This window comes from Bison bison, unplaced genomic scaffold, assembly GCF_000754665.1.
Source record: "Bison bison bison isolate TAMUID 2011002044 unplaced genomic scaffold, Bison_UMD1.0 scf7180017864460, whole genome shotgun sequence".
Taxonomy (NCBI): Eukaryota; Metazoa; Chordata; class Mammalia; order Artiodactyla; family Bovidae; genus Bison; species Bison bison.
This window is the reverse complement of record NW_011495022.1, coordinates 3,191,376-3,219,195: the sequence shown is the minus strand read 5'-3', so window position 1 is coordinate 3,219,195 and position 27,820 is coordinate 3,191,376. Positions and strand designations below refer to the sequence as shown.

The window sequence follows — 27,820 nt, the reverse complement described above, 5'->3', positions numbered from 1 at the left end:
GGATGGCTAAATTGGATTCCTTGGACAAACTCTGCCCAGTGTACTCCAGTGGGAATGTCCCTCCCTTTGTTCTTTTGCGAGGCATCGAGTATTACAACAAGCGCTCGACTATCACATCCAGGGAGATCCAGACCGCCGTGCGCTTCCTGCTACCTGGGGAGCTGGCCAAGCACGCCGGGTCCGAGGGCGCTAAGGCTGTCACCAAGTATACCAGCTCCAAGTAAATATAATATGCCTAGCCGCTGTTAAGGGAGAAGACAATGGCACCCCACTCCAGTACTCTTGCCTGGAAGATCCCATGGATGGAGGGCCTGGTGGGCTGTAGTCCATGGGGTCGCTAAGAGTCAGACACAACTGAGGGACTTCACTTTCACTTATGTATATAAACTTTATTGCCAGAGGGTATATTTTCAGGTATAGATTCAATTTATCAATAAATTTTAAATACATACACATGAAATGTTTTGCCCAGATACAAATGAGATTGTCTTTAACTTAGATGACACCCACACAATGGCTTTTACTGTAAAGCATTAAGCAGGAGTCATAACATTATTAAGTATGCTGCAGATTCCAGGTGCTATAACAAATGTGTCATGGACATGACCAGCTCAGGGATAGGTAAAGGCTAATTCCTTTATTCTTAAAGAGTAAGGCCAGGGTCTAAGAAGCAACCCCGCTCCGCCTTACTGTCTTACAGTAGGTTTGTCTTTCTTCTAAATAAAATGTGGCATCCACATCATGTTGGTATTCACATAGGTCATGAGGGCAGACTCGTGACATGTCCTTGGTCCATATATGTTGAAAAGTCCTGCATCCTTTAGACTTAGGAACAAAGGTGAGACTGGGTGGGGCCCAAATCATTTACTGCTGAGGCTCACAAGAAGATATAAGGGTGCTGCTGAGGAAAGTATTTCCAAATTAGGGAGAAGGTCACTGCCTCCCACTGGCCCACTCATCCTTGACTGCCATGTGGAATGTAAATATCAGGAAGGAGGACTAGGCACTCCAAGAACACTGCGAAACGTGCTGGAGGAAGGGCTGGTTTCTGTGAACTACATGGATCTTGGTTCAGTATGTCCAAGATTTAAAAACATTTAAATGTTGTAAAACCATTTAAAAAACATTATTCTGTTTTACCCTGTCTATAGTTCTCAATGTTATCTGAAATTTTCTTTTTTGTTTAATGACTCTTTATGGTGCATAGGATATACTTTTTTTTTAATTCACTTAAAAAATATTCACAATTAGCTGTGCAACCATTACAACAGTCAATTTTAGAACATTTTTATCGCTCCAAGGGAAAAAAAATCACATACCAATTAGCAATCTCTCTTCATTCTTCCCCAAATCCCCTAATACTTAGGCAGTTCACAAAATCACTTTCTGCCTTTATAGATTTGTCTGTTCTGCAGACAAATGTCTGTTCACATTTTATGTTCATGGAATCATATGATATGTGGTCTTTTGTGATGGGCTTTTTTAACTTAGCATAATGTTTTCAAGGTTTACTGTGTAAGCCCACATCACCACTTCATTTTTATTGCCAAATGATATTTCCTCATATAGATATACCATATTTTATTTATCCATTTATCAGTAGATGGACATTTGGGCTGTTTCAACCTTTTATTATGTATAATGCTACTACATTCAAGTTTTATTGTGTGGATGGATGCTTTTGTTTCTCTTGGGGTTATAATTAGAGGTAGAACTGCTTGCCACATGGTAACCCTGGTGTTTAATGTTTTGAGGAACTGCCAAACTGTTTCCAAAGCAGCTGCATCATTTAAACTCCCACCAGCAATGTACAAACTTCCAATTTCTCCACATTCTTGCCAACTCTTGTTACTGTCTGTCTTTTTGATTATAGTCATCTTAGTGGGTGTGAAGTGGTATCTCACTGCAGTTTCGATTTGTATTTCCCTGATGACTAATGATTTTTATTCATGTGCTTATTGGCCACTTATATATATTCTTTAGAGAAATGTTTATTCATATCCTTTACCCATTAAAAAAATGTGTTGTCTTTCTGTTGTTGAGTTGCAATAGTTCTTATATATTATATATTTTATAAAACATTTTATACATTTATATAATAGCTTATATATATTGCAATATTTTGTATATATCCTAGACATTAGGCAGGCTTCCCTGGTGGCTCAGATGGTAAAGTGTCTGCCTGCAATGTGGGAGACCTGGGTTCGATCCCTGGGTCGGGAAGATCCCCTGGAAAAGGAAATGGCAACCCACTCCAGTACTCTTGCCTGGAAAATTCCATGGATGGAGGAGCCTGGTAGGCTACAGTCCATGAGATCGCAAAGAGTCAGACATGACTGAGCAACTTCACTGGTTAGACATTAGGCCCATATCAAATAATGCTTTATAAACATTCTTTCCCATTCTGTGGGTTGTCTTTTCACTCTTTTGATAGTGTCCTTTGATACACAAAGTTTTTTATTTTGATGAAGTCCAATTTCTCTATTTTATCTTTTGTTTCTTATGCTTTTGGTATCATATCTAAAATATCATTGCTGAATCCAATCCAGAAGATTTATATCTTGTTTTTTTTCTAAGAGTTTATAGTTTTAGCTCTAACATTTAGGTCTATGCTGCATTTTGAGTTTATTTTAGGGTCTGGTGAAAGAGAAGGTCCATTTTCATCTGCATGTGATATTCCATTGTCCCAGCACCATTTGATATATAGATTATTTTTTCTTGATTGCATTATCTTGGCACCCTTGCCCAAAATCAGTGGGCCATATCTGTAAGGGGTCATTTCTGGACTAATCACTTCTCAACAAATGTTTGATGAATGGAAGTGTGAGATACCACTTTGTCCTATGTTTCCCTTTACAAAATTTTGCATCTTGTAATTGATTCCAAGTGAAAATGTATTTAATGTCCATATTTCCTGCCAGTTGACAAGCTTCTTGAGGGCGGGGAAGATGGTGCTGTCTCATGTCTCGATGCACTGCGTTCAGCCTAATGCTTAATACTTGAAGGTGGTCAAGCACGTTCTGTTAACCAACTCACTGCTTCCAGTATTAATTTGGATGAAGTTACTCTGTTGACCTTTAGGACTGTGACACCTGAAAGGGCTCTTGGACAATTTTATCCCTAAATATCAAGGAATAATGGATACAGAAGGTGTCAGATCTGGGTGTGCACATTTCTAGACATTTCTGGAAAAGCACTAATGTGGAATACTCCTGTTACAGCAGCCAGGCCCCTCCCGAGGAGATGGTCTTCAGTCGTATTAAGTAGGCCCCTATGGGGAGACAGTAGCACGTACAGCTATGTTTCCACCACAAAAGTAATTTCATTTATGTCTCCAGAAAAGCCCTTACCTGACTCTACAAAAGTTCCTTAGTGCTGCACCACTATACCTGCCAGCCTGTCAATGCTGGCAATTAACTCATATTTTTTCCATTTAATTAAATGACCTGTGGTATTGCTGCAGTGTAAGGCCTTCAGAGGAGGCCTTGGAAACAGTTTTTTAAAAGAGGAGACAAGCTTTTACTTGAAAATGGATATACTAATAGCTGGCAGAAATTTGGGTTGTACTACGTTTTACACATTAACTATGTATCCCAATTTAGCATCTTTATTTTAGAACCAAATTTGATGACACCACCAAAAAAGAACAAAGGAATGTTTTGAAAACAGTATAAACAGATATTGCTTTGGAAATTAAAATAATTGATGGGTGTGTTAACTTATGTAGTCTCCTGATCTATTATGGGTCAACAACAAATAAAGAATAGTCAAAATTAGTAAGTCTGAGTTCTGACTTCAAACAGATGAAACTCTTCAAGCTAGGAGCTCTTCTGCTGCTTTTCCTTGTTTTTAAATGTCAGTAAAGGAAAATGTTTTAAAACTTGAAGAACTTACAAATATTCAAAACCTAGTTGATCTGAATCTTCATAAACAGACACTCTTGATAACTGACACATTCCTTGAGCTGCATTGAATCTTCTGTGCTCTGGCAGACTTTAGAATACTCTGGACCATTCTTGGATCATTGGGTGATATGTTTTGAGCTCCTCTTTCATTAAGAATAGACTGCCCCCTCCTGTGGCTGGCGACTGGGCATTTATATCTTTGTTTCTGATGGGTAAAAACAGAATCATCCTTAGCCTAGGGTAAGCATTCTCAAATAGTAACTGAATGGTGGAATCCAATAAAAACAGCATTTCAATCAGCAGAACCTAGCTTCTCAGGTGCAACTTTTCATTTTGCAAAAAAAGAAACAGAGACTTGAAAGGATTTGTTTTCAGAATTTGGAAAAGTTCAAAATTGGAAAGTAAAATCCAGATTATCCATTATTTACTGCACCTGCCTGTTCTAGCCCCTCAAGGCTGGACAGCTTGCCTTTAGGTTTGTTGTTTTTTTTTTTCCCCTGTATTTCTGTTTCAACATAGCCACTGACTGCATATGAAGCACCAGCCCTGGGCTTTGAGTTATTCAAGTACTGCTCTGCAATCCTCCCTTGTGCCTACTTCTCCCAGTGTGGGAACACGGGAAATGCTTGTTAAGTCATCAGCCCTCTTAACCAGAAACCTGGGAATAACAGTGTTTAGCATCTAAGTTTAATTGAAGTTTGAAACTTTCAAGAGTGCTTCCTTAAATTCATTCTCAGCCTTTCAAGGTGCAATCTGAAGTTACTTTGAAATGTCATTCGAAAGGGTAAATACATCATAAGAAAAGGACGATCTTACTGAAGGGGTGAGTTTCAGTTCTGCTCTCTCCCGATCGCCTTGTTCAAAGAACTCGCTGGTTACAAGTTCAGCCACCTGAAACACAAAAACATTTTAATTAATGGGCATATGTAATTCATCATGAGACGTAGAAGTTATTTCTGGCTTATGTCTATGGCAGTTGCCTTCAAGACAGACTATCATTTGAAAAGCATATGAGGAAGTTCATTAACCTTTTGTGTTTGAAAGTATGACAGAATTTAATCAATGAACCTGATTTCCTTTTAATCAGATCTTGTGCATTGTATTTTTATTTATTGAAATAGAGTTGAAGTACAGTTGCAATCCTTAGACACATGCCAATAGACAATCTCTGAGAGTAGAGCTTACATATTCAGATGAGGCATGGATATGTAACCTTCAAGGGAGGGAATGTTCTTATCCAGAAAAATGAAGCAAATAATAACCTAATAATAATTGACGTTATAACAGATTATCATACTGTATTTGTAATAATAATTCAGCCAACGTTTGGTTGTTTCTGTGCAGATTTTTTCACTCTGTTGCACACATATTTTAGCCTGGCTACACTCTGCCATCATAGAAACTTTTTAACCTCATCCCCCTACCAGTATTTGTGTGCACTCTGGAAGGGTTAACCCCAGGGCCCACCCTTTGCTTCCTACTGTAGCAATTAGTCAAGGGGCAGGACTGATGCCAGATTCATTGTTCATACCAGACTTTTTGGTATTTTTTTTTGAAAATAATTATTTATTTATTTTTGGCTGCACTGGGTCATGGTTGCTGCTTGTGGGCTGCTAGGTGTGGTGAGCAGGGGCTCCTCTTCATTGCAGTGTGTGGACTTCTAGCTGCAGTGGCTTCTCTCGCTGTGGAGCACAGGCTCTAGGTGAAAGGTCTTCAGTGGTTGCACAGGCTTAGTTGCTCAGCAGTATGTAGAATCTTCCCGGATCAGGGATCCAGCCCATGTCCCCTGCATTGGCAGGGAGATTCTTATCCACTGTACCACCAGGAAAGTCCTATAGTATGTTATGATATGACTTGAAGAATGTGATTTGGTTTTAGGCTGTCTCCATCCACATAGTAAATAACTGTTTATTTATGGTGGGTTCTAGTTGTTAACAAGCACAATGGAATGGCTGTTCTACTGTAAACCACACAGATATTTCCAAAGTAAGAACATATATTTTTCTACTTTTCATCTATTAGCATGGATGATCAGAAGCTACTGATCATGGTCAGGCTTATAGAGATTTCCCACCCCCGCCCCCACGTCCTGTGCTTCTATCAATAGGTTTATGGGAAGAAAACTGATATAACAGATAAGGGCTGACTGGATATTTTCAATAACACCGTGGTGAACATCTGGGTAATCTCTGAGATGAACTAGCTGGATTTACAAACTGTTGAAAAAACGGAAAACAAATTCCAGACAACTTGATGGCAAGAAGATCTGATTTCCAGGCTAATTCCAGGTTCTTATAAAGATGAGGTTCTTAGGTCTGGCAAAGGTTAGAGTGGCTTAATTTTGGTCAAGTGCAGAGAATCAAGATCATTTACCTAAATATATCTCTCAAGAGATTTTATCAACCATAAATGGTAGCCATTGATAAAACAAAAAGAATATGTAACATACACACACATCTGAGAGTGGCAAGTATAAAGTCATTTATTAACAAATGAAATGGCCAGCGCAGATTTTAGACATTGGAACTGACTGAATCTTCCTAGGATTCCGGTTTACTTCTCTTCAGTCTCTGCCACTGCCTTTCACATTAGCACTCTAAGCCTCTCCTGTTGCTCTCTGGCTTTCCTTTAGAGAAGAAATGGCCCTCAAAGGACCTGGCCTCGCTAATCAGTTTCCAGAACTCTCCCTTGGACTCCTCTGAGGTGGATCTTTTGCACTAAAGAATGTACGTGTGTATAGCAGGTCACCCCGAGGTGGAGTCCTGAAGAGGTCAGTAGTCCCTGGAAAGCAAAGAAATTAAAACAAAATCCTTGTATTGAGCTTTCTAAAGTGGTCTTGGCTATCTCCCCTGAGCTTCCTTCACAGCTCAACTTGTACCACTGTTTCATTTGTACTTAAAAACCCAAGCAGGCCTATTAAGTGGCTCCTGATTGAATTTTTTATTAAAGAAGGAAATTGAGATGCTAATCAGGCCTTGGGGGATAACTGGGGAAACCCACATGCTTAGAGTCCTGTGTGCAAGGAAGGCAAAGTGAAAGAGACTCCAGTGAAAAAACGTTTTCAAAGGGAATTAAAAAAAAAATCAGCATCCAGGAAATTGGAAATATATTTCTATTTTTAAAAGAAGTTTATGTTGTTTATGTCCAACTGTTTCCTAACATCCTACTAGAAGTGAGTAAGTTTTTGAAAATATTTAACTCATTCAATTTGGAGACAAAAGTGAGATCTTTAGAGTTGTGATTTTTTTTTTTTAGATTTCTGATGGAAACATTTGGAAAAACAGGGTTTTATGTTTTATTTCCCTGACCTCATGAGTTTCTGCATCAGTGAGCAGACGTTCAAATCTTGAAAATAAAATAATATTTATATCAGTGATCAAGAAGACCACCTACAAGTGGCCACTGGGCCTCTTCATTCTACAATCTCAATGCAGTAACTTTTTTCCTTTCAAGTACTTTGTCACTTTCTGACTCCCAGCTGGGCTGCTGCTCCTTTTATCTGTGACATGCATTTCACTGGGGTCCTGACGGCCCTGGCACAGCATCCCTCATCCATCCCCCTTCTAATCTTCTCTATTATCCTCGGTCCTCCTAACTTTTTCCTACTCTCCACCACCTTCCACCCCTATCATAGAGGTCACTCCCCATAGTACCTGGAAAAGTCACCTACATCTTCTCTGCAGTATATTCCCAAACTTTATTTTAAGGGAGGCCATCCCACATGAGGGAGGGAAAGGTGGGCACAGATGAAGAAATAAGCTATGCGACCAACAAATTCTCCACCATAACCTGCTTTTTAACTTCAAGCATGTGCACATGCTTAGTTGCTCAGTCGTTTCTGACTCTTTGCGACCCCATGGACTGTAGCCCATCAGGTTCCTCTGTTCATGGGATTCTCCAGGCAAGAATACAGGAGTGGGTAGCCATTCTGTTCTCCAGGGGCTCTTCCTGACCTGGGGATTGAATCCAGTCTCCAGCATGGTCAGTTCAGTTCAGTTCATTTGTTCGGTTATGTCCGACTCTTTGTGACCCCATGGACTGCATTACGCCAGGCTTCCCTGTCCATCACCAACCCCCGGAGCTTTCTCAAACTCATGTCCATCGAGTTGGTGATGCCATCCAACCGTCTCATCCTCTGTCATCCCCTTCTCCTCCTGCCCTCAATCTTTTCCAGCATCAGGGTCTTTGCTAATGAATCAGCTCTTCGCATCAGGTGGCCAAAGTATTGGGGTTTCAGCTTCAGCATCAGTCCTTCCAATGAATATTCAGGACTGATTTCCTTTAGGATGGACTGGTTGGATCTCCTTGCAGTCCAAGGGACTCTCAAGAGTCTTCTCCAACACCACAGTTCAAAAGCATCAATTCTTTAGCACTCAGCTTTCTTTATACTTCAACTCTCACATCCATACATGACTACTGGAAAAACCATAGCTTTGACGAGACAGACGTTTATTGGCATTGTTGGTGGATTCTTAACTGTCTGAACCACTTCAATCATGTCACGCTAAAGAGAACACCAAGACTCAGTTGGAAGAGAGTCTATTTATTGGAGGAGAGTCTGTAGGAAAACAGCACCACCTGCACCAAGCCGTGATGTGAGCAAGATAAAAACTTTCATTTGTGTTCAGCAACTGAATTTGAGAATATATTTGTTACTGCAGTCAAGCCTAGCTTAGCCTTGACTAACACAAAAATTGGTATGGAAGCGAGGTACTGCTATTCAACAGAAAGGAAGGAAGGAAAAGAAAGAAAGGAAAAAACCCTAAAATATGTGGCTTGAGAGTCAGGTATAAAAAAGTGAGGAAATGGTTGTTAGAAGCTGTAGGGATGATGATCCATCTTACATGGTGGCAAAATAGTTTGTATAGTTCTCATGGAAATAAAGCAAATACTGTATCTAGAACTTACAGCCTTAGGGGAAGAGATTAGAAAAGAATTAAAAATAAAGTTTAGATTAAAAAGAAAGTTAATAGCACGTGATGGCTGCTATTGACTGTTTTGCTCGGTATTATAAGAAGTGAGCTCAGAAAAGGGTTGGCAGGTGTATAATCAGAAATGAAAGGGAACAGAGAAAATCATAAATTCTGGGTCCTATAGGGATAGAATATGAAGCTGCTTTTTAACCCCAAACTGTGAAAGTAAAAGTTGAGATACATTTTGAATGACAAAGATCTCGAGACTGACTTAGCCTCACAACAAGAATGAAATAGAAGGTGTGGCCAGTGACACTCAGTTAAAAACTCTGAATGAATTAGGGGACACACACAACATCCTTTCAATTAGACAAAATGGCCCAGAGAAATAATTTTTGACTACATGGTTTTCTCACTGGTGCCAAATACTGGGCACCAAATACTACGGATTAACTGTCAAGAGAGAAATAAAGATGTACCTGTGCTATATTTCCTTGTTCCTGAATGTAAGGAAGCAAAGAAATAAAGGAGATCTAAGAAGTTTGTATAGTATCTAACTGTGCGAATGATTATTAGCAAATGGAGATGACTGGGATCAAAGACCTGAGAAGGTGACTAAATGTTTAAGAGGCTTTGGTGCTAAATCCCCCTCACAAGCCTGTGACTATCTAAAACTTAAACCTTGGGCACTCGACCTTCTTTAGAGGGGAAGTAGGCTGAGAGACGGAGAAGGCAATGGCACCTCACTCCAGTACTCTTGCCTGGAAAATCCCATGGACGGAGGAGCCTGGTACGCTGCAGTCCATGGGGTCGATAGAGTCGGACACGACTGAGCAACTTCCCTTTCACTTTTCACTTTCATGCATTGGAGAAGGAAATGGCAACCCACTCCAGTGTTGTTGCCTGGAGAATCCCAGGGACGGGGGAGCCTGGTGGGCTGCCATCCATGGGGTCACACAGAGTCAGACACGACTGAAGCGACTTAGCAGCAGCAGCAGCAGCAGGCTGAGAGAGTTTGACCTTTGAATCTCACCAAGGAGGACTGTGGAAAAGGAATGATTTCCCAGGATGGATCTAAAAACCATAGAAAATATCAAATTGGGGAGCATCCCCCTGAGAATCAGGGCCCTCGCAGAGGACGCCCCATGGAGTTGGGAGTGTCATCTGAGTGTTTTGTGGCATGGGTGTCTGCTATGTGCTGCATTTTGGGTGCGTGTGGGCCTCTGGTTTACATCCAGACGTGCTGTAGGGGTGCGCACGTATCACCCAGAGATCCTGGACTTTGAGCTTAATCCCTTGACGGATAGGTGTTTGGGTCATCTCCCTTGGAGGGGAGGATGAGTATATTTTGCTCGCAGGAAGGAGAGTGAACCACATTTTTGGTGATTAGAAGGGCAAACTGTGGGAGTTATGTTTCCACCAACTCTTCCTGGCTTTCTACTTTCTGGGGACTGGGAAGGATTGCATTTCCTGTCAGGACGGGGTCTTGTGACAAGTTCTGGCCAATGAATTGCTGGGGGAATGACATTTTAAATTCCAGGGAAAAACCCACCCAGGCCTCTGCTGGAATGATCCAGACAGTGGCTGCTCCTTCAGCCCCAGTCCAGCGTGAGGACAGAGGCGCCAGCCAACCCCGGGGGCACATGCCTCCAGGTGATTTGTTGGTTTTAGCCACTGAGATCTTGAGCTTAGTGGTAACACAGCCCATTCTGCCAACACACTTGCCTCATTTAAAAAGGCTAACGGGTGACTTCTAGGTAAGAAAGCATAAAACACTGTTAAGAAGGAAAGACTTTGGAACTTAATCTGCTAGGACTTGAATTCCTAGCTATGCAACTTACACTTGTATGACCTCAGACTATGTATCCTTTCTAAGCCTCATTTCTCCCATTGGTGAAATAGGAATAATCACTGTATTAATTTCCTAGGGCTGCCAGAAACTACTGCAGACACGGTGGTTTAAAGCAACAGAAATGACGTCTCTCATAGTTCTGGAGGGCAGGAGTTCAATATCAGTTCACTGGGCAGAAATTAAGGTGTTGGCAGGGCCAGGGTCCCCCAGAGTCTCGAGGAGAGGATATGTCCTTTGCCTCTTCCAGTGTCTGTGGCTGCCAGCACCCTGCTTCCTGGGGCCACATCTCTCCAGTCTCTGCCTTGTCTTTGCCTTGCCTTCTCCTCTTATGAATGTGCCATCCCCATCCTCTCTCTTCTAGGGACACTTGTGACTGAATTGAGGGCCTTCTTGAATAATCCAGATGATGCTAGTGATGGTCCTTAACGTAATCACATCTGCAAAGACCCTTTTTCCTTCTAAGGTAACACTTACAGGTTCCAGGGATTAGGACCCGATGGCTTTAGGTTGCTGTTATTCAGCCCCTACAGTAACAATACCCACCTCAGAGGATTTAATGATATAACACTTACAAAGCAGACATTTAACAGTTATTCAGTCAATAAATATTAGTTTTTATTGTTATGTGAATGTATCTTATTTTCTCTCAAATGTCAAGTCTTAACAAGTTACTGCTTTAGACCCCACAGCCCACCCAGGAGGTGCCTCATAAAACAGAAAGAGCTATTAAATTAATCAAATCTTAAGCTGGGTAGTTATGAGATTAAAAACTATTCTTGCTCTAGAACTAACACTTTTGATCAGTGAAACCAGTAAATGCATTAAATTTTTGGTACAAATTAAATTAGATACCTCATATTTTGGCCAAAGAGCCCTCTGATTTCTAAATAGGCTTTAAAAAAAAAAATCAAATTTCCTTTTTACCTCCTTGTTTTTTTTTTTTTTTTAACCAGATGTGAAAAATTGGACCTTGTACTAAAATATGGTTACTTATTCAAAAACACTACGTTTGAAACTCCTGCCTTAAGAAATGGCCAAAGTGTTATTTGGATTTAGTGTGTTAAAAGAAAAAAATCTTACAGAGTCAGAAATATTAGTTCTCAGTGGAAGCATGATAAAGAAAGGCTGGGCAATAAACTATGTCGCCCCTCAGCCTCCTGCTATTTTTTACACCGCGTTAATACTGATGCAAATTGACTCGGGTTTCAGTGCCTGGCAGACAGGGCTCTGGGAATACTGTCCCCCCCAGTCCCCCCTTGGTTGAGCCCTGCCATTAATCACCACTCGCCTGTCTCGAGATCTCCCACGGTTTGGTCACGGCTCCAAGGTCACAGGCTGTCATTAACATTGATCTGAAAAACAGAACCAAACAAAACAGCCTGAATAATCTTTTGTTGCATTCCTAAACAAACCCGTCCCAGATACATAAATAAATAAAATGGGACCGAGGCCAGCTCACATCTTCTTTACCTCCACAAGGGAAGCACTGTTTATAGTCCCATGTTTAAATCTCCATCGTGCAACCACACTGCTTCGGAGGACAAAGCTCACACTCCCTCTCAGCGGCCCTTTTGTTTTGTCTGCGGTAGATCAAGGAAAGCCAAGCCCTGCTTTCTCCCTACCTAAACCAAGCAAGTTCTGAAAATAATTTGTAATGGATGATGCTTTTTATTTTTAACACTCAGCAAGGGAATCAGTATATAATACTACCATAGCTGGTGAACCTATTTACCAAAGTATCACTGATGGATGGGGACGGAAGAAAACCCACAGCAAAAGGCAAATAGCCTGCCCTGTTAGGGGCTCCGGCATTTTTATCGGCTCCACAGAGCTAATATTTACGAGGGAGAGACACACGGTTTCACTCCAGTTTACTACCTGGCTACAGCCCTGTTTTACAAGCGTTACGAAGAAGAAACATATTCAGCCACAGCTTTTATTAATTTGAGCATATAAGAAAATATAGGCAAGATCCGGATCAGATCTTTGAGGGGCAGATTTCTATTAGTTTATCTAGAATCCACACTGAACCCTGGGTATAAAAAACACGGGGAACCCCAGTTTCAAAACTTAAAATGTACGTGAGAATATTAACATAAGCAATCATGCAAACCATGAAAAACAGTGTACAATTCAGCCCTAAACAGACTGCCTTTAAGGAAGAATAAAGAATCGGCAGACAAGGGTCTGCGAAAACCAAGACAAGGGTTAAAAGGAGAAAGAAGCAAACAGACACCATCACCTGGAGCGTTCTAGAGAGGGAGGCTATGACAGACATCAGCAGCTCTGATGCTCCTAACTGGGTGTGGTGGGAAGGGGAAAAATCAGGCACACTCTTTGTCCCAAATCTCTCTTTGTATTAAAGCTAGCTGCATGTGATGAGAAGTAGTGAAGGATATGAGCTGGGGAACCACATCTTGGCTCACTCCTTTTGGAAGAAAGGGGTGTGTTGTTAAAGGTCAGAGGGCTGTCCTGACGTCAGGTGTTAACATTTCATACCCTGCTGGGTTTGAACGCCTTAGAAACACGTCTGCTTCCCAGATGGCAGAGCATGCCTGGACGGTGGTGAGAGGTTTGTGTCACTTCCCCAGGAAACTACTCCAGGGAGCAAGGCAGACCGGCAGATAACAATAGGTCTTTCAAAGCGTACTCAGGCAGCACCAGTTAGGAGCAGCGCTCTCGGAGTCAGGCAGCATCTAACTCCAAACACTCCCAAGCTAAGACCTGTGCAGAAAGACACATCAGCCTATTCATCTTTGGTCTTCTGTGACAAGTGCTTCCGCAGTCCTCGCCATGTGCCTGCCTCTCTACTAAACACTGTACCAACTACCTACTAACTAACCACTAAGTAAATGACTCCCCATCACAGAGTGCTATTATTTCTAGTTTCCAGAGAGGTCAGTGGAAGTGTGGAGGGATTAAGTAACTTTCCCAAAGGAAGGAAAGGATTCAGGATTCCGTGCTTATCACGAAGCTGCCGCACCCCTCTTGTTCTACTCCAGTGCTTTTCATTTTAGGACCATTTTAGGACCCTCTGCTGGGACCAGAAAGGGACAAAACTGTAGGTAATGTGTTGGACTTTGTATTCTCTCTCCCAGACAGGAAATAAAATCTCTGTGAGCTTGCCTACTTGTACCATAGTTGATCATTACTTAAGTCTCATCTACTCAATAATTTGAAGCTTACTTCTCAAATTCATGTCAACATTAATCAGTCAATCAACAAATTTTTTGAGTATCAGCAAGGTGCTCCGATGATGAGAATTCTAATAGCTACCATTTATTGAATGGGGCTTCCCCAGTGGTTCAGTGGTAAAGACTCCATCTGCAGTGCAGGAGCTGCAGGAGACCCAGGTTTAATCTCTGGGTCAGGAAGACCCCCTGGAGGAGGGCATGGCAACCACTCCGGTATTCTTGCCTGGAGGATCCCATGGACAAAGGAGCCTGGTGGGCTTCAGTCCATAAGGTTGCAAAGAGTTGGACACAACTGAGCGACTTAGCACACATGCATTGAACAGGCATTAAAGAGTGATTTATATCGTCTCTATATGAGGTAGAGATACCATTATTATCTCCATTTTACAAAGCAGAGAATGTTTTGCCTTCCTGGATGGGGAGGAGTGGGGGGAGGTGGTTAGGTACCTTGCCTGAGGTTACATCACTCAGATCACATCACTCAGTTACATCACTAGGGGGTATCAAAACTAGGGCTGGGATCCGAAAAGTCTGACAGAACATCTCTACTTTCAGTGAATACAGTGGAGCCAGGAAGTCTGTATGGAGAAAGGAGACAGAATAAAGGCTGGGGAGGAGGATGGCAGATGTCGAAAACCTTTATCCAATTGGTGTAGGGAGTCAATTAAGGTTGGGGGCTCAGTTAAGGAGGCACTTGGCCAAAGCTTCAAGGAGAGGACTTTAATACCTCTTATTAATTAAGAGGTATTAATAGATGTGGGAATAGTTTAAAGGAGAGAGTGGAAGCAGGGTGACTGGTAGGAAAGTGTAATTAAAAAGGGCATAAAACCAAGAAATGTGGGGATGGAAAGGCAAGGATAAGCATGAGCACTTACAAGGGAAGAATTGAAGGAGGTGAATGGGCAGTTTTATCTTATTGTTTAGAGTCAGTCTCTGTACTTAAAAGGCCATCTCTGGAATAAGAGAGGAGGGAGGGAGCTTGCAGCAACTGTTGGTGTCTTGATGTCTGCATAAGTCTGGTCTGATTTACAGTTAGTGGTGCAATCTGCTTAGTGCGACTGCAGGAATGAAGGTCAGGAATGTCTGCCATGGGGTCAGAAGAGGCCATGTGACCCTAGAGCGTCTGAGACTCCCAGTGGCTCACTGCTACCATGATTCTCCTCTAGTTGCCAAAATTACTTCAATAATTATCTTGAGATAATCATAGCTTTCTGGATTTGTTCTCTAGTTTTAAAAGCATTTGCAACTAAAAAGAAATATTTGGGGGGATAAACTGGGAGACTGGGATTGACATATACACAGTACTATATATAAAATAGATAACTAATACGGACCTACTGTATAGCATAGGCAATCGACTCAATACTCTGTCATGATATATATGAGAAACGAATCTAAAAAAGAGTGCATATATGTATATGTGTGTGTGTATTGTATATATATATATATAAAACTGATTCACTTTGCTGTTATACCTGAAACTAACACAACATTGTAAATCGCAGCAACATTGTAAATACAGTAAATTAAAAAATTACTATATAGTAATTTTTTTAAAAGAGGAATACGTTTTAATTTAAAAGATTTTAGTAAAAGATCACATGTATGAACTGCATTTTATGCTTACCAAACAAAAAGATGACACCTTGCAGTTGACAGTCTCTCATTGCTTTAAATTTTATGCACAAATACAGATCCCAAAAGGCCAACATAAGATGACAGTATGGAGGTAACTCGAGTTCTGTTTAGCTTTACCACCACCGCGCTACCATTGTTTATTCTGAATATACTGCTTAAAAGCAGAAAGGTGACATCCCCAAAGGCTGGAGCATTGCATGTGGAGTGAGGCCAAAAGGTTCTGCACCGTAAGGAACTTACTCTTGAAAGTGCATCCCGAGCCCACCTGTGTTAGGGCTGACGGGAACACTGGGTGTTTTGGGAATTAAATTACATGTGTACAATCCATACACAATGAAAGGATGAGTAATACTGTGTTAATTTGAAGCTTTCAGAGCAATTATTTTGATCCTCAACAGTAACCTCAGCAGTTGTTTAGAATTTATACCAACAAAAGAATTTTCTCTGGGATGCATGTCTCATCGTTGACATTGTTTAGATTGCAGGCACATGGTGATGATAAAAAGCAGGCTAACTTTTAGTTGGTTTTATTACTATTTTAAAATTCTCTGGGATGGTGTTTCCCAGACCACCCCCTCCTTCACATGCACATGGTCAGAGTCCAGCTGTGAAATGGAGTGGGGGGTGCAGAGCTGCAGGGAAAGGAGAGTTCCTGCAGACTTCATCTCTGCTTTATGTACTCTGCCTCCAAATAAGAGTTTTCTTACCTATAGGGTTCCCTGCAGAAAAGTTTGAAAACCTCTGTGGGAAAACACTCATGTGGAAACACACAATAAGCGCTGGCATTTTAGGAGCTGTGCTCCGGAGAGAGGCCAGACCCCAGCGGTTCTGGTAGGACAATTTGTGAGGATGCTGAGGAACAAGAGAAGAATTCCTTGAGGGGAGATTACATTTAGGGGGTAGTAAGGAGGAGGAGGGCTTCCCTGTGGTTCAAACAGTAAAGAATCTGCCTGCAATGCAGGAGATCAGGAAGATCCCCTGGAGAAGGAAATGGCAACCCACTCCAGTACTCTTGCCTGGGAAATCCCATGGACAGAGAAGCCTGGAGGGCTACCGTCCACAGGGTCACAAAGAGTCAGACATACTGAGTGACTAACACACACACACAGGGAGAAGGAAGGGTTAGAGAGAATAGGAGAAATAGGAGAAATAGGAGAAAAAAGAGTCAGAAGATAGCAGAATATTCAGAAGAGCATGGGCTTTGCAGAAGCCAAGGCAGGAGAGAGTTTTAAGAAAGGCAAGGCCAACACAATTCAGACTGTGAAGAGATCTAGGAAGCTGGAGAGAACAAAGCTCGTAGGATATGATCCCTGGGAGGTGCCTGGTGACTTTCAAAAAGTGCAGAAATCACATTTCAGCAACTAAATTCCTCAGTTGAGGAATTTACTGTAGATACTAGATACACTTTGGAATGCTATGCAGCAATCAAAGATGATGCTGGTATGGACACGGAAAGAATTCCAAGGCATACAGTTGAGGGAACAAGCTAGCTCAGATTGATATGTAAATATATAAAGTATGTTAAACAAACAGATGGACACTAAATAGCATGTTTCCCATGGGTACACGTGTATGGAAATGCTCTGACAATAGCCTGAAAATGAACAAGGAATTAAAAACAGAGCAAAGCTGTGCACAGCATGGGAACTGGGAGTAATACCCCAGGAACTGGGGCTTTATCCATCATGTTCTGATCTGTTACAGAAAAATGTATTCCTATCATTACTTGTGGAATTGAGTGATCTAAAAAGAAAGAAACTGCCTTGTACGAAGTTAGAGGAGTGTGGCTGAGCTGTGGGATTGAAGGAGAGGAGAAACCTATGATTGGACCTTAAGAAGAAGGCAGACTTTAGGGATGACTTTTTTTTAACTGAGGGAGATGGAAGCATGTTTTTTAGCCTAGAAAGGTTATGCTGGGGAAAAAACTAAAAGCCAGATTTTGAAAATGCCAAAAGGAGTAAAATTGTCACAGCAAGGTCAGAGGTCAGGGGTGGGGAGTCGGGGAGGAGGGCCGGAATAGGAACCTAGAACAGGAAGCTGAGATGGAGGTATTGACAAGAGGAGGCCCCCGATACCACCTCGGGAAGGACAACAAGAATGTCATCTGAAATGATAACAGAGCGAAGTATGAATGCAGAGGAGGGCAGGTAGAGGGCCCTTTGGTGAGACAGTGAGCAGAGGGTCAGCTGTGGAGGCAAGGGGCAGGCAGGCTCTGTGTTCTGAGACTGGGATAGAGGCTGGGGGCTGGGCTAGGATACCTGGGGTGTTTTCAGTGGTTGCCCAGCTGTGGGGCAGATGCACTGAACCCAGAATCCTGGCCTCACAAGCTTTCCCAGGAATACTAAACAGCTGTGGAACAGGACTAAGGCACTGTCTGTGGATGGGTGAGGTGAGGACGGTGGAAGGACAGGGCAGAGGGAAAAAGGAACAGTGCCTACCCAGCTGGAGTGGCTGCAGTGGGGAAAAGTGGTTAAAACGTGCCGAGGAAAAACGAGAGTTTGCTGCTGTCTTTCCTAAACTACTGAGAAGAAGTCCCATGAAAAGTCTAGAACAGATTCCTTATTCCAAACACAAAAATCTTTTGATTGGTTTTCCATCTAAAATGCCTGCTGTCTCTAAAAACAAAACAACCCAAACTTAACTCTCCATTTTCCTTTGTTTTGTGAAACTGTTTTCCAAGGTCCCAAAATCCCATCTCCAATGCACTTTGCATGCCTGCTGAAACACGACCAGTTCAAACATCTTCTAATTTTGAAGGCAAATGTATGGAGAGGAGGCAATAGAAAATAAATCAGAAGATGAAAAGACATATTCTCTATCTTTTCTCTAATTATTCAACTAGTTTCTGAATGTTTTGAATGTAAGCTAAGATTTGGTCCTTTAAACATCACTTGTGCACTCTTAGCATTGTCAAAAAGGCATCGGTAAATCTTCAAATACTGAATAAACACACAAACAAGAGCTTTTTCTTACCGAAATATATCACGATGGTTTTTGATGTTCCAATCATATTCTCCTTTACTGACAAGTTCGAAGAATTCCGTTCTCCTTCTGCATGAAATCAAATGAAAATTCTCAGTCTATGTGGTGATATAAACACATTTATGGGAAAATATGACCACCTCAACCAAGTAATTTAATATTTGAAATCATGAGGCTAAAATGCTATCAAAATAAACCACTTTTTAAAAAGTGTTGAGGCTTTGACAAAAAGCCACAATCATTTCCAAATGTATTTACAACAGAAGAGATTATCAAGCCATAAAACAGAAATCAGTGTGGTCCCGCATTTGGGATTACCTGCTGTGAAGCCCTGTGACTCTTACTGAAAAAGTCAGAGAAGGGAGGCAAGGACACATAAAAGGTGGGAACAGTTCCAGAATGTTCTTTTATCATTCAACATAGAACTGAGCTGTATGATCATCCAAGATAATATAAACTCCCTGGTAGTAAATTCAGGACAAATACTTTTGTAGAGGTTAAAAAGTAACCATTTCATCATTTCAGGGCCTTAACACATCAGCTATGGAGTCAGAAATAACTGTGTTTAAACCATAGCTCAGTCACCTCCTTTCTGTGCAACTTTGGAAAGTCACTTAAACCCTCTGAACCTCAATTTCCTAATCTCTAACTTGAAGGTCCTATTTGGTGACTCAGAGTTATTGTGAGGATTAAGTGAGATGACATGCAATGTGTGTTTATTAGTATCAGCACATTTTAAGTGTGGCTACACAAGCATGTGGAAATGCATGTAGAGATGTGTGGATATGGAAAAGAAAAGAAGGGAACCTTCGCAATTTGTGAAAATAGGATGCCATTCCTATTTTCAAAACTTTTGTTTAATCTAGTTTTATGATTTTTCATTTTTATAATGAGAAAGGAAAAAAAGAGGTCACCATTTTGGCTCTTTAAGAATCATTTCCCAAGGTCTCACATTTTTGGCACTTCCTAATGAGAGGCTCTTTAAAGGATCCTGACACACTGCTTCCCAGTGTGCACCTCACAAAATGCTAGGCTTAGGAGGTGCTGCATGTAAAGGGGGTGCTCTGGCCAAGTGGGTTTGAGAAATGCTTCCTGTGATCCTTGAAGATTCACCACCCACATTAGCCTTTTGAAGGCTCTACAAAACACTGAGATAGAAAAGCCTGGAGAAGGCAATGGCACCCCACTCCAGTACTCTTGCTTGGAAAATCCCATGGACGGAGGAGCCTGGTAGGCTGCAGTCCATGAGGTTGCTAAGAGTCGGACACAACTGAGTGACTTCACTTTCACTTTTCACTTTCATGCACTGGAGAAGGAAATGGCAACCCACTCCAGTGTTCTGGCCTGGAGAATCCCAGAGATGGGGGAGCCTAGTGGGCTGCCATCTATGGGGTCACACAGAGTCGGACATGACTGAAGTGACTTACTAGTAGTAGTAGTAATAGAAAAGCCTACTCGACTTGACCATAGACTCCCATAGCACTGATGTTTTAAAGAATACACTTTGGAAAATACTACCATGGCATTTATGGCGGAAGTCAGAGTAGGATCTTGGACACTTAGTGCTGACTCATTGTAGTTTGGGGGACAAAGGACAAGATGCTGAGTGCTACTGGCTCCCCTGTTTCTTGTCTGGAGTCCCCATCACCACCTGGGTCCTTACTGTTCCAAGCAGACTTCTGTCATTTATTAAGCACATGACTGACTTTGGGTAGGTTAGGGTTGGTGGGAGGATTTATGTAAAACACTTAGCAGAGTGCCTGACACACAGTAGCTCTTTAGTAAGGATTAGCTACTGTTATTAAGCTCAGAAGCATTGGGTGTACTGGCCCCAGCTGGTGAGTGGCAGAGCTCGGATACAACACAAGCTTTTGGAATAACAGTTGCTCCAAGCAGCAAAGGGCTTTCCCTGGTGGCTCAGATAGTAAAGAATCTGCCTGCAATGCAGGGGACCTGGGTTTGATCCCTCGGTTGGGAAGATCCCCTGGAGAAAGAAATGGCAACCTAGTCTAATATTCTTGCCTAGAGAATTCCATGGACAGATGAGCCTGGCAGGCTAGCCCATGGGGTTGCAGAGAGTCAGACATGACTGAATGACTAACACTTTCACTTCACTTCATACACTAATGTATAGCAAAATTGCTGGGTCATAGAATGATTCCTATGTTTAATTTGAGTTTTCTTTATAAATACAGATTGTTAGGGGCATATGTAACCTTTGAAAAAGGCTGCTGTAATTCTCTGATTTATAGGTCAGAAAACTCAAGGTGAAGGAAGGTGAAGTCATTTCCCCAGGATCCCAGGGCAGTTATGAATAAATCTAGGTAGATTCCAGGCCCCCAGCTTCCCAGCTGTGGCCTGTGTGATAATCTTTATAAACTGTGTGTAGCATGAGCCTTGGGGGCAGAATAGCCTTGCCTGCTATGAGCGTCTGGACAGAGATATGACAGCATCACAGGCTGCTGTACTGAGCCATGGTGAGCACCAGACAGAGGTTTCCATCAACAAGGAGATGCTCCCAAGAGCTGCACATGGCCCAGACCAGAGTCGTGATCCTCAGCCTTGGTGGTATTTCTGACCTCCTCCTTAGTGATAATCATTACAAAGCAACAATGTGAAATTCACTGTACTTTTGAGAAAGGAACTGGCACACAGAGCTGCTCCTTTTAGCATCTATATGTGTAGATAGAGTATACGGAGTCAAAATCAACATGGATGAAACTGTTAGGAGCACTTTTAAAACCATGGGACTGCTAAAATGAACATTTGAAAATCCACAAAGTTATAACACTCCCTGGATCCAGACGCCTCTGTCATGAGGAACTATATCATTAACTTTTCAAGAAGATCATTGGCAACCTTGGTTTTCAAGGACAATGGCAAATACCTCGGCTAGTGAAAAGCAACTTACTGGAAAATCTCATTTATAATCAGATATGTTTTTATTAGGCTTTTATCCTGCTCTCCTGACATATGTTCCACTCAGAAAAATAGCAGTCTTTAAAAAAGCATCATTTGAACAGAACTGGTAAAATTACCCTCAGAAATAATTCTAAAGATTGGTTACCAGTCACCCATCACTACGTTGAAAGTCTTTCTTGTTTCTCATTTATCTGCAAGGCACCTTTTTTTTGTAAAGTGAGAAATCACCAACCCTGTGTATATTTTAATTGGGAATATTTTTTGTAATGTTATATAACTCTCTATATAAGTATGTACACATATTCTTTATCTGTTTATCTAACTGTTCTGAATCTACTAAAAGTCTTTGAATGTTAGGAAGATTTTTACCGTCAAGGTGGCAATTTCAACTCCAGAATTATCAGACGGGGTGGCAGGGGACAGGGTGAGATGGGTACAGGGGAGTAAGATTCTCTTCTCTCCGTGTTCTTATAGCTCATTCAACAGGCAAACCGTACATCTGCAATTGATTCCTAAAGGCAGATTCTGGAGAGATTTCTGGACTTTGGGCATAAAAGCACCACAGAGGAATAGTAAATTAGTAGGCAGATGTTAATTCCAATAATTATGACTAAAGGGAAAAAAAGTTATATGTTTCACTTTGAAAGTGAATTGTGTCCCTGTGTTAGACTAGCACCGATAACACAAGGACCAGCTAAGCATTAATACCTGAATAAAATTATCTGTTAAAGGCTGTGCTGTTGTTGACAGCACAAATAAAACTGGCAAATGCAAGAAATAGAAAGAGCAGAACAACTCTCAGTATTGATAATGGCAGAAAATTAAGACAATACAGGACCCTACACGTGAGTTCGGTTGATCTATAATCTCCAGGCCGAGAAGAGATTCAAGGGGTTGCTGGATGGGGCGTGCCCTCATTGCCCCTGCATTTACGTGGCCCCTAGTACTCTTCGTGGGCTTCCCAGGCAGTGCAGTGGTAAAGAAACTGCCTTCCAGTACAGGAAACACAAGAGATATGGGTTTGATCCCTGGGTTGGGAAGAGCCCCTGGAGTAGGAAATGGCAGCCCACTCCAGTATTCTTGCTTGAGAAACCCCATGGACAGAGGAGCCCGGTGGACTATAGTCCACAGGGTCACAAAGACTTGGGCATGGCCGAGCAACTGAGCATGCATGCATGTAGCTCTCCCCAAGGTGGGGTATTACTGTTTTTCTCACTCTCATACTGGGCTCTGAGTCCTTGAAGGTAAGAATGATATCTTCTCTCTGTGTGCATCCCCAGCAACTAGCACCGTGTCTGGCACAAAGAAGGCGTCAGTAAGTGCTACTGGATAAATCTCTCATGTTTTATTCAGTTGCAATATCATATGGATGGAGATATGAGGGTGAATCCTGGAGAAGAGAATGGCTACCCACTCCAGTACTCTGGCCTGGAGAATTCCATGGACTGTATAGTCCATGAGGTTGCAAAGAGTCAGACAAGACTGAGCAATTTTCACTCACTCATGAGGATGAATAGATATAAAATGCATTGATGTTCATCAGAAAGTACCAAAATATTTCTTCCATTAACTTGTCACTGTGTCTGTAGTTCTACCATTAGAGTAATTTCTGTGGGTTAATTAATCAGCTCTGTTAAAATATAAGAATGTTTGGGAAGGAACAATGGGTCAAGCTCTGTACTCATTACACCTCACTATGCATTCGTTTATCCTCTTCCTTTCCAAGAAGGGACTAGTTGAGTGCAGGCAACTGTGGAGGTTGAAAACATTGAACATAGTGGACCTTTAACATTCATTGAATGATGAATGAATGAATACTCCCATCTGCATAGCAGTAGAAATATTTGTTGGGTTCTTATTGTGTTTTATAAAATAAATTGTTCTAGATATTAGTCTAATTTTTTAGAAAGATGGTCAAACTATAACTCCCAACAATCTACGCTAATTTTGGTACATTCTGTTGTCATCATCAGATGCTTTGAGAAATGCTCCTTTTTGCATCCTTTTGGAAAGACAGAGACAAAGAAACCATTAGACTGGGCGTTTTCTGTAATTGTTGATGAATGTTTGCAGAGCACAAAGGGAAGTGAAAAATTTTCAACTTGGAGATTAGTCTGATTAATTTAGAAAGCCAACCGGAAAAGCATTAAGCACCCAAATGGGTATATAAAATCTGAATTCTTGGATAATTCTCTATTTAAATAGTGATCTGAGGCAATGTGGCGTGGAGATATGAGCACAGAAACCTTGATGACTTTGGGCAAGTCATGTACCATCTCTTAGCCCAGGTATCCTTATCTAGAAGATGGGGATAACAATATCTACCTTGCAGGTTTATATGACAATTCAATATCAGAGAGTTAAAATTTTGAAAATTTATTATGTCAGGCAGTGGGTCAGGTGTGGGGGCTCCAAGAGTGAGCTACAGAGGAAGATGTCTGCATTCACAGAGCTCCCATTCTAAAGGTGATGCAAGAAGATGCTGCAATCCTAGAGCAGTGCAGGGCAGCAGCAGCAGGCACCTGAGATGAGGGACACAGTATTCTGAGGTCACAACTTCCTGAGATGAATGCTGCACTGCTCCTGCTACCTAGAGGAATACCTTCCATGACAGTACTCAAGCTAAAGAGGGACCAATCTCTATTATGTCCCAGTTTAGCTCAGCGATAGGCAAGGAGCCTCTGCTTGCAGTCTCAGCCCCATGGGTGAGTCTCCTGAGCAACTCTTACCTGGGGTCTCAGCCCATCCCGACCTGCTGGTGGCATCTACAGCCAGCTGAATCGCACCTGCATGATATCTACTGTGTTTGGAACTGGAGCCACTGCTGCCTTTGGTTTCCAAGTGTTCTCAGGAGTGGCCTCAGTTTCCCCTCTGGTTCTCTTAAACTAACAGTTACAGAACTGCAGAGAGAATGGCAGAGTAGCTAAATACATTTTGGAGTCCAAATACTTGGTTCCAATCTCAGCTTTACCACTCAACATGGTGAGCAAAACACTGACTTCCTCCCAACCTCAGTTTCCTCATGTGTATGATGGGGTCAGTAATAGTACCTGCTCTGACAGAATCCCTTTAAGTGCTAAACAGAATAATGTGTATATCAAACTCCCACGTGAGCACTCAGGGAATTTTAGGTATTGTTTCCACTAATTGTGGAAGATGCAAGGTCATCTTTGTTAACTTACAGGCAGAGAGTCAGTCCAGGACCACTGTGACATCTTGAAGTTTTAACGCTTGTAATTTTGGATCTCTCTCTGTCTGCCCCGACAAGGACTATCTCTTATGGTCCAAAATTTCATTAACCTTTCTGGTTGAATGATTGTTTTCTTTATAAGGTACTTAAAATTGTCAATGTTTTCAAATTTAAATTATTTAGATTACTTAAATTTTCATCATCTTTCATACAGATAATCTCCTTTGGCCACCACCAGGACTCTAGGAGATCGGTATGGGTGAAGTACCTGTTCCTCTGTTGCTGACAAGGAAACTAAGGGAAAGAGATTAAGTGAGTGACTCTCTCAAAGCTACATGGCTGGTTACCAACAGGGGATATCTAATTCCTGCTTGAGATGCTGAAATTACTATTTAATTATGAAAGCTGTATTCACTGCAGGGACTCAGAAATAGGCACAGAAATCAATTTCAGAAAACCACTCAGCAGTAACTGGAAAATGTTTTCAGTGAGTTCGAAAATCAGACTGAAGAATTAACCCCCAGACTTAAGGTTATGAAGCCTAGAAATTCACACTGAGTTTTTTTTTTTCGTTTGTTTGTTTGTTTTAAACTTGTGAATTCTGCTTTCACCCATCATTTGTAGTATAGAGTCTTGAGCATATCCAAAGCCATTAGAAATTGACTTTACGAGGTTTTGTGGTTGTTTTTAAAAGAATTCCATATTTCCAGGAATTTTACATTGTTCCCTATTGGCACGTGGCAGGATATCCTGCCACTAGGAATGAGTCATAACCCTCAGCCCCTGCCCTCAAAGGCCTGGATCTTGTGCCTGTCCACCTAGACCCCTTCTACAGTGACTTGCCCCTTCTTAGGGGAGGAAAGCAGTGAACTTCCTTTCTGGTTGGCCTCAACTGTTTCAAGGCTTTTGAGTTAAGTAGCCAGGACAGACCATGGGGTCACACAGAGTCGGACACGACTGAGCAACTTCACTTTCACTTTTCACTTTCATGCATTGGAGAAGGAAATGGCAATCCACTCCAGTGTTCTTGCCTGGAGAATCCCAGGGACGGGGGAGCCTGGTGGGCTGCCGTCTATGGGGTCGCACAGAGTCGGACACGACTGAAGCAACTTAGCAGCAGCAGCAGCTAGGACAGAAGAACCAAGCATAATCCAAACTTCTAGAAAGTGTACAAGGCCATCCCACGGCCCACGTTTCTTCCGCCATTTCTGCTCCAGCCAGCACCGTGGCTCCTGTCTCCGCTGCCCTGCACCTCCCTTTCTGCCCTGGCGCTGCTTTGACTCCACGTGTGGGATGGGGAATGGCTGTAGGAATCCCCAGCCCTTGGGGATGCGCATCCTGGAAATGCATGGAAGTTTTAACATCCATGGGACAGCCTTGGTTTATGGAGGCTGGAGGCCGATGGCAATTCTGAGGTGCAGCTTATATAAGTCTTCTCAGATAGTCCCTGCGGGATCAAGCTTGACTGACCAGAGGGGTGGCCAACAAGTGGACGTGTCTTTAGAAGAGCTTCCCTCCTTCCCCATTTCACTGTCTTGGTCCTCGACTCCCATTTCTGATGTTACCTCCAAAAGTAGACTATGTGCATGCAAGCTCTTGTCTCTGGCTCTGCTTTGGGAGAGAGGAGGGAACTCATGCTGGTTTTCATATTAAACTGGTTCACGTACACCTGGGAAGGTCAATATTTCCATGTATAATGCATCCCCAATTTAAATGACAAGTACTTGATTCTTCCTTTAGAGAAAGAATACAGTTTGTGGAAAAGCCCCAAAACCAGAGGTAGAGGTTCCAACTTATCCACAAGTTACTTATGTGAGCCAAGCTACACTATTTAACCTACAAACTTAGTACCTGATCTGCGAAATAGAGGAGATAAGTTGGATGACATCATTGCTAACAGTCCTTTCAATTCCACAACTGTATCTCTGTGAAATAAAAGTAACTGGGAGACAGTTTGTAGTAACTGCTTTCCCCTTCATTAACCCGAGGAGTTGTCTTGCCTAAAAATATGGCAATACTTTAATGCAACTTTAGACAGGCAAGTGAATCAGCCTCCTGAAGGTCTAGATTAGAGAAGGAGCAGCTATTCAGAGCCTCAAAACACAATAACACTCACAGAAAGAGAACAAGCCAGCTTCTTTGGAGTCAGCAAACATTAGCAGGGGCTGTAGCATTAAGATAAGAGCAGAGTAATGAGCAAGCAAGTGCCACCAGCTTCCCTGACTGCATCCCTCAGAGATTCGTCACATCCCTAACAGGCCTTGATGAATGGACTCCTACTGTGGACATTTTTTCTCCCTTAGAAGTTACTTGGAAACTTGGCTTGGCAAAATGCTTCTCCTTTGAGAAAAATAATGTAAAATCCTGCAAGTGTCAGACATGGGAAATAAAAATATTAAAGATATACAGGTTTCCATAAGCAATCAATACAGGAGTATTAATTCAGAAAAAAAAGGAACATCATGATACTTAAGTCAAAATGAAGGCCCCAAAACATGCAAAATAAATAGTCTATAAAGCAAATGAGGTTGTAGATGCCACCATTTATGAGACACACAAGACATTTACAAGACAGATAAAGTAGGTACTATCATCTCCATTTTACACATGAAGAAAACAGGATCAGGGAGGTAAGTAATTTGATGACACACAGCTATCTAGTGGCAGAGCTGGGATTTGACTTTTAAAATTAATTAAAATGTATATTCATAACAGTAATACATACACATAGTTAACAAATGAAACAACACTAGAAAGCACACAATGAATAAAGCAGTGCTTTTCATTTTTCTGCTTTACTGTCCTTTGACTGTTTCTCAATGCTTTCGCCTGATTCTTAATTTGGCCATCATGCTTTTAATTTCCAAAAGCTCTTTCTTCTTCTACAGTTGCTCCTATTATTTTTTAAAGCACCCTGTTCTTATTTCATGGAGACAATGTTTTAGCTCTCTAAGGATATTAACAATAGCTTGGGGTTTTTGTTTTCTTCTCCCCGCTGTTTTCTCTGAATTCTGTTTAGTTCCTGTTTTGGCCTCTGCTTTTCATATGGGTGCACATGCATGCTCAGTCGCTAAGTCATGTCCAATTCTTTGTGACACCATGAACTGTAGCCTGCCAGGCTCCTCTGTCCATGGAATTTTCCAGGCAAGAATACTGGAATGGGTTGCCATTTTCTCCTTCAGGGGCTCTTCCCAACCCAGGGAATGAACCCACGTCTCCTACAT

The 27,820-nt window shown here is 41.8% G+C and overlaps 1 protein-coding gene across 1 annotated transcript in view; it reads right to left on the bottom strand.

The window, feature by feature from the left end:
- Positions 1-27,820, bottom strand: part of PDE11A (phosphodiesterase 11A) — a 423,540-nt gene that overhangs the window by 34,683 nt on the left and 361,037 nt on the right. The window contains exons 17-19 of the mRNA XM_010859770.1: positions 18,476-18,553; positions 11,959-12,022; positions 4,722-4,796 (exon numbers count right to left, since the gene is read on the bottom strand). Coding sequence (XP_010858072.1) covers positions 4,722-4,796; positions 11,959-12,022; positions 18,476-18,553 — 217 coding nt within the window. The remainder of the gene's footprint in view (positions 1-4,721; positions 4,797-11,958; positions 12,023-18,475; positions 18,554-27,820) is intronic.